The sequence below is a fragment of the Lactuca virosa genome, chromosome 5 (genome assembly GCF_052849685.1).
Source record: "Lactuca virosa cultivar CGN04683 chromosome 5, Lactuca_virosa_CGN04683_v6, whole genome shotgun sequence".
Lineage (NCBI taxonomy): Eukaryota > Viridiplantae > Streptophyta > Magnoliopsida > Asterales > Asteraceae > Lactuca > Lactuca virosa.
This window is the reverse complement of record NC_136430.1, coordinates 113,282,248-113,299,902: the sequence shown is the minus strand read 5'-3', so window position 1 is coordinate 113,299,902 and position 17,655 is coordinate 113,282,248. Positions and strand designations below refer to the sequence as shown.

At 40.3% G+C, this 17,655-nt stretch overlaps 1 protein-coding gene across 1 annotated transcript; it reads left to right on the top strand.

The window, feature by feature from the left end:
- Positions 1-15,400: 15,400 nt before the first annotated feature.
- LOC145111628 (uncharacterized) lies at positions 15,401-16,755 on the top strand. Its single transcript, XM_079047892.1, has 3 exons — positions 15,401-15,500; positions 15,806-16,252; positions 16,373-16,755. Exons 1-3 carry the CDS (start codon positions 15,401-15,403, stop codon positions 16,753-16,755), a joined length of 930 nt encoding a protein of 309 aa, XP_078904018.1.
- The last annotated feature ends 900 nt before the right edge of the window (positions 16,756-17,655 follow it).

Genomic DNA, 17,655 nt, shown 5'->3' with positions numbered 1-17,655 from the left:
CCTTACGTTTGTATTAACTGAAAGATTGTTCTAGTGACTGATACTTGATATTATGGTCCCTATCCAGTCCCACTATAATCGCTTGGTGTCTACAAGTAATATATAATTAAGGCTGATAAGACAGTTGACTGAGGGGCCGTTTGATAGTTGCTGACTGAGAAAGTGCTGAGTGGGAAAGATCTGTCTGAGTAATAAATTCTGACTGAGTAAGAAATCATGTTGTTTGATTGTACATCTGACTGAATGTGCTGACTGATGCAAAATGACCATTTTACCCTTGTACTCTTTATAATAATAATAATAATAATAATAATAATAATAATAATAATAATAATAATAATAATAATAATAAAACTTCCAGCATAATAAAAAATATCTAATCAATCTATTCATTTAAAGAAAGATTATGAACTCACTAACAAATCTTTTTGTCTACTAATGCTTTAAGGCCTTGTTTGTTATGCAAGACAGGACATGATAGAACCAGGTGTACTGCCTGGGACTGGGGCTGGAACATAATTGCAATTTTTGATCTCTCAATCTCTCGTCTATGAAAAAGACGTAAATGTCCTCCTAATCCTCATAGCTGAAATGCCCTTGAAACCATGTTGATAAGATTCAAGAAATTATACCCTTACAAACGGAATCACCAAAAGATGGAATGGCTGATTCCGAAGCTCTGATGCCATCCTTGGAAGTGAAAAATGAAGCATTATCAGTTGACCGCCAATTAACCAAGAAATGTGAAATTTTACAATGTAGAATTAGAAGATTGTTTTCTGTATCAGAAGTAGAACTTATGTAAGTGAAAACCGAAGCATAAACCTAATCCAACTTATTTTAAAACAGAGAGAGCATTGCTTATTTGGTTCAGGATCTAGAATAACACCCGGATGTCTTACAATCTGCTTTGACAGAACCCCAAGTTTTGAACAAAGGGAACATCAGCATGCAATCTAGAATTATGACAATCGATAAGCTTGTTGGTTTTGAGTGTTACAATTAAGGAACAAATACCATCATTCAAAAATTTTAACTGTAACTTTTATGTAAACTAAAAAAATAGCTGAAATAAACAAAATTTTATCATATGATTCATTCTGTGACCACATCATAACACATACATATTCTATTTGGTGGATTGGTTTCATTGAGCAATCACTCAAAGGAGTACAAAAAAACAAACAGAAAAATAAAAACCAGATTCAACATCATGACCTCAAACTAATATAACCAAACTCTATACTAAACAGGGGAGCAAAAGGCCTTTCTGGATAAAACTTGTGTAAGGGCAAAATTGTCCAAAGCAAGAGAATTACCAGCAACCTTGTGAAAGAAACATCAATTGTAGCCAGTTTAAACTACCAACAACATATCCTTGCCATTTACAAATAATGATATATCTCAGGGGCTTAATAGTAACAGAGGGAGCATCTAGACTTGAGTATAGCACAACTTTCTATTGTAGTCAAAAAAATCCAAGTGTATCCATCGAATGTTTTAAATGTACATAGCACCACTCCTGCAGCAAAATTAGAGAGATTAGGAGAGAAGCAGCATAGAGAGAGGAAATTACCCCCAAGAGAAAATCAATGTCTTTTTTTCTTTCTTCCTTACTCAACTAGCAGATACAAAAGAAAAATGAGAACATAGGAGCATATGGATTCTGATATGATTTCAGATGGTTGATTGATTGCGAGAAGATGAATAGAAGTGATTTCAGATGGTTAATTTCTTACTACTGCTGGAGATATAAACGCAAAAGAGAAGGGGAACCATACCTGCAATTAAATTCGAACCGAAGTGGAAAGAGGCAGTCCATCGATTATGTGATTGATTTTAAGAAAGCAAAGGGGGTGTTGGATGATCGATTCTGTGAGCCTATTACGAACGAGATGCAAAAGGGGTGTTGGATCGATTCTTCCTACACGTACAGGGATACACACGCAAGGGCACAAGTGGAATTAGACGTCTTCCTTTCTCAGTCAGCCGATTCCTTCTCTCTTACCGGGTCAGACCTCAATTTCTCAGTCAGAAGGGTTATCAAACAGCTACAGCTGACCGCGTCAGCCAAAAATGTCTGACTTGACTCAGTCAGACGAGTATCAAACAGGGGTTGAGTGACTCTGCCCTAAATCCACAACCAGACAAGTAACAGGAGATAAGGCGGAATCACGCACTCTAATTCTATTGGTTCTTAATTATATATGGCTCTACTGTTTACACCAAGTCATTATAGTTTACCAGAAAGAGTATTTAATTTCTACATAAACTATGTGCCTTGTTTAGATGAGGAAGAAATTATTATAGTTAGGATTTAGTTGGGATCAGGTGGTTCCGAGGTAGACTCTCCTGCAGTGATCATTAGCACTCTTCCTTCTTCACCAGGGTTACTGGCTAATGGACAATCTCTCCTGTGGTGTCCCGATTCACCACATTTCTAGCAGGTCTGACTTACTTCCGCAAATGGGACCTGAGAGATTGGTCGTGCCCGTGCTCTATAGAAGCGGACGGTGTGTCCTCTTCGGAGGCAGTTCTTGCAATACAACTTCCGACACCTTCCGGTATGATAGAAGTTACACTTATTGCATTTAGGAAGGGTTCCAGCGTAACGACTGCCGGGTGTTGCTTTGGTCAGGGTCGTGGCAGCATAGGTTGTGCTTGTCTGTTGTCTCTCGGAGGGTTCTTATGTTGATTGCCTCTTCTTCCTACTCCCGGACTTTCGTTTATCATCACCTCCTTTGGTTGACTCGGGAACGGGGTCGGTTATGCCTTGACAGATCCCATAGTCAACCAATGTTCGAGCCAGGCGTTTGGCACTGTCAAACGTAAGAGGTTTCGCTGCTATTATGTTTCCTTGGATTGGAGAAGGTAGTCCCCAAATGTATCTCTCTACCTTCTTGCTCTCTGGGGTAACCATCCCAGGGCATAGTGCAGCCAAATCACTGAATCTATCAGTATAGGCTTCTATGTCTGAGCCTTTCATGGTAAGATTCCACAGCTCATGTTGTAACATCCTGTTTCGGATTGTCCGTGATTAGGGTTCGTGGGCTGCAACCGGGCGTGAGGAGGTCTCGGGGTTGCGACGAGTTGCTAGAAGCTTAGGGCATCACGTCACCTTCCCGTGGGTTTGAGATTCATTGGAAACGGAGTTATATCGAGGAAGCAATGGAAGTTTGAAGTTATGGCAGGATAAGTCCTTTAATTGAAAAAGGTGGCAGCAGAGTACGTTGGGCGTACATGTGTGTACGCTTAGCGTACTAATGTGCGTGAGTTTCAAGCAGAGCCACCTAGTACGCTGGGCGTACCAGAGGGTACGCTGGGCGTACTAGGCCCAGAGTGAAAACCCTAATTTAGGGTGAGTCCCCTATATAAAGGATATGATGGCCTCATTTCTGGCCACCATTCTCAGACATCAAACCCTAAGTGTGCCCTAACCCTCGTTTTAGAGCTTGTGAGTGCATTTGTGAGCCTTGGAGAGTGTTTGTGTGTTCTTGAAGAGAAGAGAAAGATTTGGAGAAGAAGGAGAGGGAGTCCAAGCTCTTGGATCTGAGCAAATCTGATTTGGGAGCTTCATATAGAGGTATAAAGCTTTAAACTTTACCACTCTTTTGATTTGTGCATGTTATTGTCCAATTTAGGGTTTTTGGTCCCATAGCTTGAAGTTTTATGAGTTGTTGCACTCCAGAGCCTAATGTTGGTCCTTTAGAGTGTTTCTAGTGAAGAGGATCCATAAAAATGAGGTCTTGGACGTTGGTTTCAAGCCATGCCTGAGTTATGAGCTTTTTGAGATAAGAGATTGGGTGTTTTGTACATTTGTGACCATATCAGCCATGCAAAGGCTTAAAGTCACTGACTTTATGGAGTAAGAGCTATTACGGAGTCCAGATCTGAGAAATGAGCTAAGGTCTTAACGGGTTAAGACCAAGATAATGGACTAAGCAAAGCTAGTCGTACGCCCAGCGTAATTCCAGTACGCCCCGCGTACTGGGTTGCTGTCCCCGATCAGATTCGTGCATACTTGTGTACGCTGAGCGTACCAAGGGAGGTACGCCCCGCGTAACCTCTCTGTGAGCTTTTGGGCTGAATTTATTATTGGGCCCTAAGGGTTGGGCCTGTACTTTTGGGCTTGTGTATTAGTGACTTTGAGCAGAGAAATGTTATATTGGGCTTTGGGCCATTGAATTGGGCTTGCCTTTTAGATGGAGAGTTGGGCCTTGGGAGAGCCCATCTATTATTGGGCCTTGGTGGGCCCAATGGGTTTTAGGTCATTGATGGGCTGGTTAGTGGACTACCTTTAGACCTAATGAGTGAGAGTTTGGATTTAGTTCCTAATTGGGATAATTGTGGTTTGGCACAGAGTTAGTGGTCGGTGCATAGCAGCAACGTTTATAGGGGATGTTCATCATCCGAGTTGAGTCTTCTCACTATACTTACCATGAGTGGTATCTTTGTGTCTCTGAGATGTCTTATGTGTTTATATTGAGTATTGTGATATCCTGCATTATGTCTATGTGATTTATGTTGTGTATTATTCTGAGTTATTGAGTTAGGACCGGAGGGTCCACACAGTTAGGACCGGAGGGTCCACACAGTTAGGACCGGATGGTCCATCAGAGTTGTGGGACCGGAGGGTCTTACAGAGTTATAGCCTCGAGTGGCTAATGAGCTGGGTGTGGTATTTTGGGGAAATCACCAAGTTGCGTGCTTACCGTGTTATGTGATATGTGTTTCAGGTTTTCTTAGGATCGCGGGAAGGCGTCGGCTTGATTGTACACACCATAGAAAGAGTTATATTTTGAGGATCCTGGATTATTAATTATAGATTTATGTTTTGTAAATTAAATAAATGAGATTTCTGTGAAACGTGTTATGAGATTTATGTGAAATTAAAATGAAAATTTTATTTGAAAATTTATGGTGTTACAAGTTGGTATCAGAGCCTTGGTTTGAGGGATTCGGATGCACCTCCGGGTGTGTTTGGACTCAAACTGAGAATTTGAGAAAAAATTTCAAAAAGAGATAAATTTTTCTAAAATGAGAAAGAGTTTAAGAGAAAATTAGTTGGAGCCGTGTGTACAATCAGTCAGAGCCCGAACGGTGATTTCCCAAAATACCCTTACTTATTTGTGTTATGAGTTATTATTGAGATATTAGTGATGCATGCTAGAAGATAGGCTAGGTATTTCATATCTTAGGGCTAGAGTTGCCTGATTTGTGATGCCTTAGCCTAGGAATTTTGCTATCTGTGATGTGCTTTGAGAATGTGCAGAGTAAGAGTATCCAGCAAGAATCTTTTAGAGAAAGAGAGCATGAGTAGAGGAGTAATCTAGGAGAGATACCTAGATGAGCAGTGGATGAGCCTACTGAGAGAGTAGTTAGATACCCGCGTGGGGTAGAGTTGCTTGAGTACGGTGATACCTTTTGAGTGTGGGTAGAGCAAGTGGAGTGGTAACCTAGAGTGGTTTTACGTGTTGGTAGAGATTCTTCGATGCCCGAATGCTGCTTGTTTCATGCTTTGTGGAACTCTTGATGATGGGAGTCAGCTACTAAGTGAATATGACGATATTCAGGAGGTAAATGGCTGGCATCATAAGGAGTTCTTCAGTAGCTGATGGCAGAGAAGTGAGGGAACCTAGGAAGAGCCTAGGAAGTGGCCTTAGTCAGATGAGTACGCTGATAAAGGAGAGTAGTCGCTGGGAAGCGACCAGATTTAGCGGGATTGGTGGTCGAGAAGGTTGAGGAGCTACTTAGGGATTCTGGGACGATCCGTGTGGAAAGTACGGGTAGATGTGGCAGGTAGTATGGGCCCGTACTACTGAAAGCAGAGGACCCGTACTCGAAACAGGGAGAATACCAGATGTTCTAAGTAGCAGATTGAGAGGAGATAACATGGTTCGGGTACCATGATTCATAGCAGATTGAGAGGAGATAACATGGTTCGGGTACCATGATTCATAGCAGATTGAGAGGAGATAACATGGTTCGGGTACCATGATTCATAGCAGATTGAGAGGTGAACACGTGCTTCGAGTACCATGATTCGTGGCGGTTAGAGCTTCTGGTTTTACCAATTGTCCCATTGTGGTTGATTAGTTTGAGAACAGATGTGATAGGAGGAAGGGCCAGAGGGCCATGTCGAGCGAGTTTTAATGTAGCATACCTGGAGAGGGAAATTGAGTTAGTTTTGAGAGATTTTCATTGGTGAGATGCCGGTTGGAGTTGCAAGACACAGGGTTGAGTAGAGATGAGACTTTATGGAGAATTGTGGTCCGAGTTGAGCAATCGGTCGATAGTTGAGATGTCACTTTCTGTGACAAGAGTTGCGTTGTTCCCGTTTCCTGGGAGAAGCAAAACGAGATTTTGAGCTTTCGGTTTCAGCGTTGGAGGTGGACCTCGTGGGGTAGCATGGGGTTGCAACCTTTCCACCAGAGTATTTGGGTAGTATGTTTGTTGTGAGGTATTTCCTTATACCACGAGAGAGCTATTAGTGGAGACTGAGATGAGGACAAAGAGATGCCTTAGTCGAGTCAGGCATGCTTTTAGCAGCGGTTTCAAGTGATCAAGAGGAGTATACTGGGGCGGTGGCCCTCGTTGTCTACGTTGTGTATCAACTGTGAGAGTAAGGTCTCTTGCTTCCATGATGATTTCTGCGATGGGAGGCTGGTCGAGGAATCAGAGACGAGGTGTGTGATAGTGCATTATTTCCAGATGGAGAGTCAGGACTAATTCGGAACAGTTGGGGTATCCGGCGGTGTGTCGGTCTGAGTCTTCGAGATGACTAGGGGCAGTCACGTCGGGAGGATTCTGAGATTTTTGTCAAGGTTATGGGATATTTGGAGTTGCTTGGTTTCCATTGGGAAGATCATTGAGTGATTACGTGGTACGTTCCAAGAGTTAAGTGTGATGTACCTGGTGAAACAGTCGGTGGAGTAGACTGTGGGTATGCCAATTGGTGATGGTTCGAATCCTGAGTGGGGGAGAACTTAGTATTTTATTAAGAGGATCAGAGATTTGTTCAGGAGCAGTTAGAGAACTAGTTATGGAGATCTGCGATGCAGACATATGAGACTCGGGTTATAAGTGGATGAGGCGAGATGATGTATTTGCATGTGCTTAAGAAAGGATGAGTGGATCCACGGCAGGTGGCCGTTGGTCAGAGAATTTATTGTGACCAGGGATTTTTCCGATTTCCAAATGTTGAGTTCGAGGCGGTTGGGTCGCTGAGTTCAGGGTGCAATTGCTGAGATTTGTAGGTATCGGTATAGATTAAGATCTATACTCCAGGAGGGGCAGTAGATGATTTGTCAACCAATTTTAGAGTCGGTATGAGTAGTTTCGTATGGGTGGAGATCAGTAGAGAATGGAGCTTCGGATTTTTGTCAACATGTTTTCAGTCATTGACGATTCCTTCGTGTATCGATTTGTGAGATGGAAGTATTTTGAGGTTTCGGGTTGCATGAGTGGAAGATCAGTGGTTGAGGCAAGACATTGTGAGATGTTGTGATGGTGTACCGAGGTACCCATGTATGATATCCTAATTATTGGTCATGTTGAGACTCGAGTTGTGAGACGGCGAGTGGAGTATCATGCGACTTTTTTCAAGTGGGAACCCCTCAGTTAATTGTCGTCGGATTGGGACTGTCTAAGGGTGTATCTGTGCTGAGAAAAGTGTCTTGCCTACGAGAACTTACATCAGGAGTGGTGGTGCATAAACTGAGTGGGTGTGTGCACTTATCTATGTTGGGTTGTGGAGCATGAGTTAGTGAACCTACCGTAGTGATGACTTTATGATGAGATTATGAGGTGATAAGAGAGTGAGTGGATCCGAGTGGGGGTGATCCCTTGGGATTATCGGGGAAAAACCATGGAGTGAGCCCATGGTGAGTCAGTGAGCGAGAGAGTAAGTGTAAGACTACGGGGAGCCGTATCATCCATGAGTCAGTGGGAGAGGGTATCGTGGTACTACGGGGAGCCGTAGTAATCACTGGATAGCGGGAGAGTGTTGTGATACTGCGGGGGGCCGTAGTATTCACTATTCAGCGAGAGAGTATCGTGATACTGCGGGGAGCCGTAGTATTCACTGGTTAGTAAGAGAGTGTTGTAATACTGCGGGGAGCCGTAGCATTCACGAGTTAGTGAGAGGATGTCGTAAGTCTGCGGGGAGCCGTAGCATTCATGTGACAGTAAAGGAGCGTATTAAGACTGCGGGGAGGGACCGTAGCACTCAGTAGTTGATAAGAGAAAATATTGTTCAGCGGAGAGCTGTAGTATTCACTAGTCAGAGTATGACGCAGAGGAGTTCTTAGGCTTGGGTAGCCTTACCACTTGAGTTTTCAGGAACCTGGTTGCCGAACCAGGGGCGAGAGTGGGGTCTCCGTGTCGGTCGGAATCATTATATCCCTGGGATGAGGAGGTATTATCGAAATCGGAAGGAGTTGAGAGATGGTGTGTGCGTAAATTCGTGAATCTTGGGTCATGAGTTGAGTAACAAATCAGAAATGAGTGGTTCCAATGTTGTTGTTGAATCAGACTCTCGAGATTGAGTCTGGATCCATTTGTGTATTGAGTACGCGAGTTGAGGTTTCGGATTCACGGATGGGTTTCATTATGAGGGGTATTGATCTCCATCTTATGTCTTAGACCGGAGTGGGTCAGTTTCGTCGGTATGGGAAGAACCGCAAGACGCATGGAATCAGTGGTTGGTAGAACACAGAGGTCGAAGGTGAGGCGATTTCAGATGAGTTGTAGTATTCGCTTGGGGTAAAGCGAACTTCGTGACTTGTGTGTCGCAATGAGCAGAAATAGTTATTGTAAGAAGGAAGTCGGTAAGACGTTCCTGATATGCAATGAGTAACCTTTGGAGGTTCCTCTATTGGGTCGAGAGCTGACCTGGTGCTCAGTGTTGTAGGGAATATTTGAGAGGGAGCTAGGGCTTATGTCCATCGAGGTCAGAGGATACTTCCAGGCGAGCATGATCTTTTTCTTGACTTTGATGTCAGAGTTTTTGGGTTCATCCTTTCTGTTCCATTTGAGTTGCGATCGGGATCAATTAGAGAATCAGATTTGGAAGAGTGTTCTTAGAATTTCCAAGTGTCGGAGAGTCATATCGAGTACCGCAGTGGCAGTTAGGTTTGTCCTTCTTCGGGTCGAGAGTCCCTGTTGGGATCGGGTATCTTTGGAAGTGATTGTTGTATGATATGAGGACCTTCAGTGGTGCTTCTCGGGTTTGGGTTTGTTTTATGTGTTGGCAAGAAAAAATTTCGAGGGTGAAATCTAATTCAAGTGGGGGAGAATTGTAACATCCCGTTTCGGATTGTCCGTGATTAGGGTTCGTGGGCTGCAACCGGGCATGAGGAGGTCTCGGGGTTGCGACGAGTTGCTAGAAGTATGGGCATCTCGTCACCTTCTCGTGGTTTTCAGATTCATTGGAAACGGAGTTATATCGAGGAAGCAATGGATGTTTGAAGTTATGGCAGGATAAGTCCTTTAATTGAAAAGGTGGCAACATAGTACGTTGGGCGTACATGTGTATACGCTTAGCGTACTCGTGTGCGTGAGTTTCAAGCAGAGCCACCTAGTACGCTGGGCGTACCAGAGGGTACGCTGGGCGTACTAGGTCCAGAGTGAAAACCCTAATTTAGGGTGAGTCCCCTATATAAAGGATATGATGGCCTTATTTCTGGCCACCATTCTCAGACATCAAACCCTAAGTATGCCCTAACCCTCGTTTTAGAGCTTGTGAGTGCATTTGTGAGCCTTGGAGAGTGTTTGTGTGTTCTTGAAGAGAAGAGAAAGCTTTGGAGAAGAATGAGAGGGAGTCCAAGCTCTTGGATCTGAGCAAATCTGAGTTGGGAGCTTCATATAGAGGTATAAAACTTTAAACTTTACCACTCTTTTGATTTGTGCATGTTATTGTCCAATTTAGGGTTTTTGGTCCCATAGCTTTAAGCTTTATGAGTTGTTGCACTCCAGAGCCTAATGTTGGTCCTTTATAGTGTTTCTAGTGAAAAGGATCCATAAAAAAGAGGTCTTGGACGTTGGTTTCAAGCCATGCCTGAGTTATGAGCTTTTTGAGATAAGAGATTGGGTGTTTTGTACATTTGTGACCATATCAGCTATACAAAGGCTTAAAGTCACTGACTTTATGGAGTAAGAGCTATTAGGGAGTCCAGATCTGACAAATGAGCTAAGGTCTTAACGGGTTAAGACCAAGATAATGGACTAAGCAAAGTTGGGCGTACGCCCGGCAAAATTCCAGTACGCCCCGCGTACTAGGTTGGTGTCCCCGATCAGATTTGTGCATACTTGTGTATGTTGAGCGTACCAAGGGAGGTACGCCCTGCGTAACCTCTCTGTGAGCTTTTGGGCTGAATTTAAAATTGGGCCCTAAGGGTTGGGCCTGGACTTTTGGGCTTGTGTATTAGTGACTTTGAGCAGAGAAATATTATATTGGGCTTTGGGCCATTGAGTTGGGCTTTCCTTTTAGATGGAGAGTTAGGCCTTGGGAGAGCCCATCTATTACTAGTCCTTGGTGGGCCCAATGGGTTTTAGGTCATTGATGGGCTGGTTAGTGGACTACCTTTAGACCTAATGAGTGAGAGTTTGGACTTAGTTCCTAATTGGGATAATTGTGGTTTGGCACAGAGTTAGTGGCTGGTGCATAGCAGCAGCGTTTATAGGGGTTGTTCATCATCCGAGGTGAGTCTTCTCACTATACTTACCATGAGTGTTATCTTTGTGTGACTGAGATGTCTTATGTTTTTATATTGAGTACTGTGATATCCTGCATTATGTCTATGTGATTTATGTTGTGTATTATTCTGAGTTACTAAGTTAGGACCGGAGGGTCCACAGAGTTCGGAACGGAGGGTCCATCAGAGTTGTGGGACCGGAGGGTCCCACTGAGACACATTGACCAGAGGGTCTTACAGAGTTATAGCCTCGAGTGGCTAATGAGCTAGGTGTGGTATTTTGGGGAACTCACTAAGCTTCGTGCTTACCGTGTTATGTGATATGTGTTTTAGGTTTTCTCAGGATCGCGGGAAGGCGTCGGCTTGATTGTACACACCAGAGAAAGAGTTATATTTTGAGGATCTTGGATTATTAATTATGGAGTTGTGTTTTGTAAATTAAATAAATGAGATTTCTGTGAAACGTGTTATGAGATTTATGTGAAATTAAAATGAAAATTTTGTTTGAAAATTTACGATGTTACACATGCTCTAGTTTCTGTATTCCTCCCCTTGGGCAGTACTCTTCCAGCATCATCTCCTTCAGATTTTCCCAGCCCATTGTGTTTGCTATCGGAAGAGTCAATGAATTGACATGGCCATTCCACCATGCAAGGGCTCTGTCAGAGAAAGTGCAGGCAGCAAACTTCACTTTACTCTTCTCTGGGTACACGCATAACTCAAAAATCGATTCTATTTTCTCGAACCATCGCATTAGAGCGACGACTCCCCAACTTCCATCGAAGAATTTGGGTCCACAGATCATGAAGTCTTTGTATGAACACTCCCTTGTGTGTCTGTTGTTAGAGTTGTTGGTTCCACTACCCGATCCACCAGTACCACTTGCGCGGATTTGAGTCATGACAGCTGTCACTGCGACTGTTACTGCCGCCTGAAAGACAACCGGGTCATACTGAGGAGGTGGCGGTGGTGTTGCGTTGTTTTTGTTTTTGTTTGACTTCTTCGGTGGCATCTTTCTGCTATAAGGTTTAAAAGATGATACGAGGGTAAGTCCTTAGTGGTTACAAGTCGAGTGTTATCTGAATCAAAATTGTCTCAGTTCTGAATGTATTATGTTCTGACTTTCGATGCAATTAATAACAGAGGTCTATGCAACATAGACTTATGAATTTAATAGTGACCTCCCTCAAACTGAAGTTATGGGATCTGGTTTACTGTTACTAGCTGATATGATAAAGGCGATAAGCCTGAGACATAGTGTGAGCAGTGTAATCACTAACTCACTAGATCATATTAGTAAGTTAATTATTAATATGACGTATATGGTGCTCTACCACCTAGTTATGATGGTCCTGAATTCAGCCGTGGGGATTTGTTGTCTCTGAACTTTCTTATGGTTTTCCTATTCACTGTAGCTCATGCTTCGGGTTCTACCACAGATCTCCAGCACCTCCTGATGGGAGATTTTCCTCCTCGTATGATTCCTTCTCGGAATCCACTTTATGAACCCTCTCTTATTCCTCATTGACTTTCATTGACTTCTCTGTTGGTGGTTGGAGTGGCTATCTATATCTAGGTTCTTCGCACGAGAATGGGGATGTCTAAAGAATCTTATGAGATTAAGTAGAACATTTCTTCTATAGTTATTGATGATCCAAACTGGGTCCTCCTATAGTCAAGCAGTGCATACAAGCTGTATATAACCAAGATCAAATAGACCTTCGAATAGGTGATTCTACTCCAAAACCACAACCAAACAAGGAACAGGTAATAGAGCGAAGATCACCAATGCTAAGTCTATAAGATCCCAATTATATATAACCCTGGAAGCATGTACTTCGCAACTATAGACCTGCCAGTAAAGGTCTTTTAGTTCTCATGTAAGTTTGTTATAGTGCCTAAAATACTCCTATAGTATTTTATCTTTATGTTTTGTTCTAATGATACTTTGTATATAGAGTTAGGTAAGTTTTAGGCTCGTTGCAACACCACCATCACTCCCAAACACATGTTGGTCGTATCTCAAATAAATATAGTTGATCACGTTATATTTATTCCAGATTTGATTACATAACTGCTTAGGTTTGACTGTAGTGTCCAACATCTAAATACTTTTGTTTGTTTTGTTTCTATCTGTTCTTATTGTAATACTTGTCCTTAGTATGTATGCTTATTAGTATACTTCTCGTAAAATACTTATATTTTAAAAGTATACTTTAAGTCAGAGCACACCGGCCCCATTGTATTTATAGTTGTATATCTTTTACTGGTTGATATACTAAGTTCACTATTAACATGAATCCTTATAAAATAATATCCTTTATTTCATAATTCATAAGTTTGTTTCCCTTGTTCTGAAAACTAAGTTTGAAATGTTTGTATCCTAACATGTTTGTAAACTGATTTCAAGTCTAGTAGTAACGATGTTTACCATCTCTAATAAGTTTTATGTTCAATGTGTGTTAATGATAGGTAAACATAATAAACCAAATTATATCTTTAAACACAAGATTTCTTGTGTTTTTACTTGTATTCTCCCCCTGAAAACATTTAAAAACTCGTAAAATATAGGGGTATGAACTCACATTAGGTGGGTGATTCGATTGAAGGTTCGCGTAAGGATGAGAAGTTCCACGAATGAATTCACGAGATACAAACGAGTCCTAAATGACATATAATGGAATATATAGGCATGTAAATAGTGTTTTAAACAACTAACATGCAAGGAAACACCCTTAGGGACTAGGAAACACTTGCTAGGAAGTGTTACAATCACATGTGATTGACTAAAAGGGGTTTACGGCTATACAAGAGAGTGTATGGCCAAGGGGTGTATGGTCACTGAGTGTACGGCCAATGAGTGTACGGTCATGGAGTGTACGGCCGTACACTCATTGAAGCAAAAAGGGTGATTTGATCCATGGGGAAACTAGTGGGTCTAATGTTCAACAAGAAGATGGGCAAAACACTCGATTTGGACCCCTTTTTGGGTGTGTACGGCCAACCTATGAAGGGTTTACGGCCGTACACCCTCCAAGATCATGAAGGTGATGCCGAAATATGAAGAATCGAGGCTTGGATCTAGTAGTCTTTCAAGTATAACAAGTTTAAGGTTGAAATACTTACGTTTTTGGAGCCTTGGGGGTGTTCACGGCCGATGCTAGTTGAGAGAGAATGGGAGTGATCACGGTTGGGAGGAGGAGAAATGAGAAGAGAATGAGCACGATATATATATATATATATATATATATATATATATATATATAACGATATATATATATATATATATATATATATATATATATATAAAGAGAGAGAGAGAGAGAGGGTGGTGTACGGCCGTACACACCTTGTGAATGGTTTTCCGGACCTAGTCAATCTTTCCAACCTCGAGTAAACACATTCTAACACCCAATCATACATTACACTAAGGTGAGAAGCTCTCAAACGGTCCTTTAATATGGCTAAAAGGTAGTCGAAACAAGTTGGACCTTGGATTAAATTGATTGACTTTACAATGCGAAATTTCGGGTTGTCACAACTTCCATTAAATCAACCATAATAGCAAGTATATCGAAGCTAAACCAAAGTCTCTCAATTATCTTGGTTTAAATCATCTTTTGTGTTTCTTGATTTTACTTTTGCTTTTTGCTTCATTAGTTGATAATTAGATTTAGTTTGATTAATTAAGTTTCTAGTATTGCAAAACTAGAGAAACCCCCTTTCTTTTATTAAATAGTAATTTAGGTAATTAGTGGATAAATTTAGCTAATAATTATGTTCCCTATGTTCGATACCCAACTATTGGTGCAATTCTATTTTTGACTATGTACATTGCCTTAGGAGTAATAATTAGTTACATTAGTAGGTTAAAACTAGTGCGTAACTATTTTCACATCACAAGGTAAGCCACTGGGTAATGCTAGATGTTTCAGCAGAACATGAGACTTGATGTATACGACAAGCATGTTTCCAGGGACAAGGTCACGTAAGAAATGATTAACCAAAAAAATAAACATCCAAGCCTTGTAAAAAAATTTATGATGTGGACGAGGAAGTCGCATGCTGAAGGATATGACAATTCATAACAATCAGTGTGAGTAGGTGACTCAATGCCATCTCAGGAGATGGTCTCGCTGAGGAGATACTTGGAGAGATTTAGGCACATACATCAGCATGCTTATAGGGACAATGGTTTGTCAAAAGGTACAATGATTTTAGAATGAATGACCATACCTGATCAAGGGTGGTTTTACCTAGGTGCCCGGTGTGGCTCCGACAACACCTAGTTGCCAAGTACGTAGTGGAAATTTTTTCGAATTTTTTTTTACCTATTTGTTCCACTACGTAAAAAAACCGGCAACTACGTAAAAAATTAGCAACTACATAAAAAAATTGTCACTCTATTGGATCAACCAAGATCAAAAGTATATTTACAACCTAAAGTTATAATTAGTTTACAACTTAAACTTATAATTAGTAGTTCAAAAACCCTATTAAGTTTATCCAAAAAAATAAGAAAATAGCCCAATGGCATTTGGATAATTGGGTCTATTGATCCAATTGGGAGTTTGGACTTGGACACTTAATCACTTATCCGGAAAAAGCAAAAAGAAAAGAAAAAAAATGACATCGAGAGGCATTGTGTTTGGCACTTCGGCTTCGATGCTTCTTGTGTCGACTGATTCGGTGATTCCTTGAGCTCCATGGCTGCTCGCTGCTTCCATTCCATGAGCTCCATGGTTGCTTTGCTGTCTTGTTGGTTCAGTAGCAAAAATCGAATCCCATTGTTTAATTTGACTCCAAGTAATCTCCAATCCCTAGCCTAAGAATGAAGCAAGTAAGTTGAAATTTTACCAATTTGTTTAGGTTGAAATCGAAATTGCTATGTTTTTATCTAGAATTGGTGAAATTGCTATGTTTTTATTGATGTTATTGACTTATTGCTAGATTTGGTGAAATAAAATTGCTAATTTTCTATGTCTCAATCTTATTGTCTTTATTGAAGTTCAATTTTGATATGGTGTAATTGGTATGCTTTATTGCTTTTATTGGATGAATTAGTGAAATTAGTACTTATTTTGCTATTTAGCTTATTGTTTAATTGGAAGTTTCCCTTGGTGGGTTTCTTACAAAAACACCAAGACCTAATACTAGTGAATGTGGTGAAGGATGTTCCCAAACAACAATCACCAATCAATCATTTCCTTTGGTTTCGAATGCAATTCCACAAACACCATGCTCTAATGAATCTAATGAAAGTTTTGATTTGAAAGATCTTCCAAAGGACCCGGCCGATAAGCCAAAGATTACAAGTTATAAATCAAATGTAAGAGATGATGTAGGAAGAGCTTATTTGCTTCAAGGACCTTGTCAAATAATGTTACATAAGTTTCCAAAAAAGAAAATAGGGGATAGATTAAGAAGCTTCGTTCCTTCATGGTTTAAAGATTTTGATTTGTTGGAATATAGTGTGAAAAAGAATAGGCATATTGTTTATACAGTTAGTGGCGACCTCATGGGACAAAAAGGAGGGAGAGATGCATTTGTTTCCCTAGGTTTTGAAACTTGGAAAAAAAATGCATTTCGGACTCATGAGGGTAGTGTTGATAGTTTTCACAACAAAGCAAGAGAAAAGTGTGATTTTTTATTGATATAAAAACAAGCTATTAATGTAGTCTTGAGGAGGCAAACCGGAGCGGAGGACCATAAATATAAAGCTCAGCTACGTGTTTCTATTATTTTTGTTAGACTTTTATTGAAAATCGGTTTACCGTTTCGTGGTCATGACGAATCATTTAACTCGGAAAATAGAGGGCTTTACATTGAAGTGTTAAAATCCATACGAGAGACAAGTAAAGATATTTTCAACAATACTTTAGAAAATGCTCCTAAAAACAATCAACTTATTTGCCCTGAAATTCAAAAAGAACTTGTGCAATTTTTTTCACAAGAAGTATTTTTGAGTATTCGCCAAGAGATTGATCAAGATGTACTTGTTTTATTGGTTGATGAATCAAGTGATGTCTCGAAAAAGGAACAAATGGCTATTGTTTTGTGATATGTCGATAATCTTGCCTTTGTGAAAGAAAGATTCATTGGAGCTGTGCACGTGAAGGATACATCCTAAAAAACTCCATAAATGAAGTACTTACAAGTAATAAGTTGAGTTTTAGTCAGGTAATTTATTCTTTAGTTTTTTGACATTTCATTTTAATTTAAGTAGCTATATGTGTTATATTATATATATATATATATATATATATATATATATATATATATATAAGCTTAGGTACCCAAACTCATAATAATACGTCGTTTTGTTTGATATATTCATTATAATATTGTTAAACTTTAATCATTAACTTGATTTATATTCAATATTTTTAAAATTTCACTATTATCTTCCTCTTACATCACATCTTTTTGTCGAACACTTAGTTGGCTATATATATTATTGTTGAAAATGACAATTGTGTAAGAGGAAGATAAATATGAAATTTATAAAAATCTTTGAAGTAATTCAAATTAGAAGTTGAATTGTAAGAACATTGGACAATTACAATGTCTATATACGACACAAAACGATGTAGTATGGTGAGTTTGGGTACCTAAGCTTATATACCCTTAAGGGTATATTCACTTTTCCCATATATATATATATATATATATATATATATATATATATATATATATATATATATATATATATATATATATATATATATATATATATATATATAAGAGGACAACTTTGCGATGGGGCTAGCAATATGCGAGGGGAATTCAATGGTTTGAAAACTTTGATCTTACAAGAGAATGACACAACTTTTTATGTACATTGCTTTGCACATCGGCTTCAATTACGATGGGGCGAGCAATATGTGAGGTGAATCCTATGTCTGCCCCTGTACCTGATGGAGCTTATGTAAGAGTCAGCTTTGTAAATCAACCAACTTCA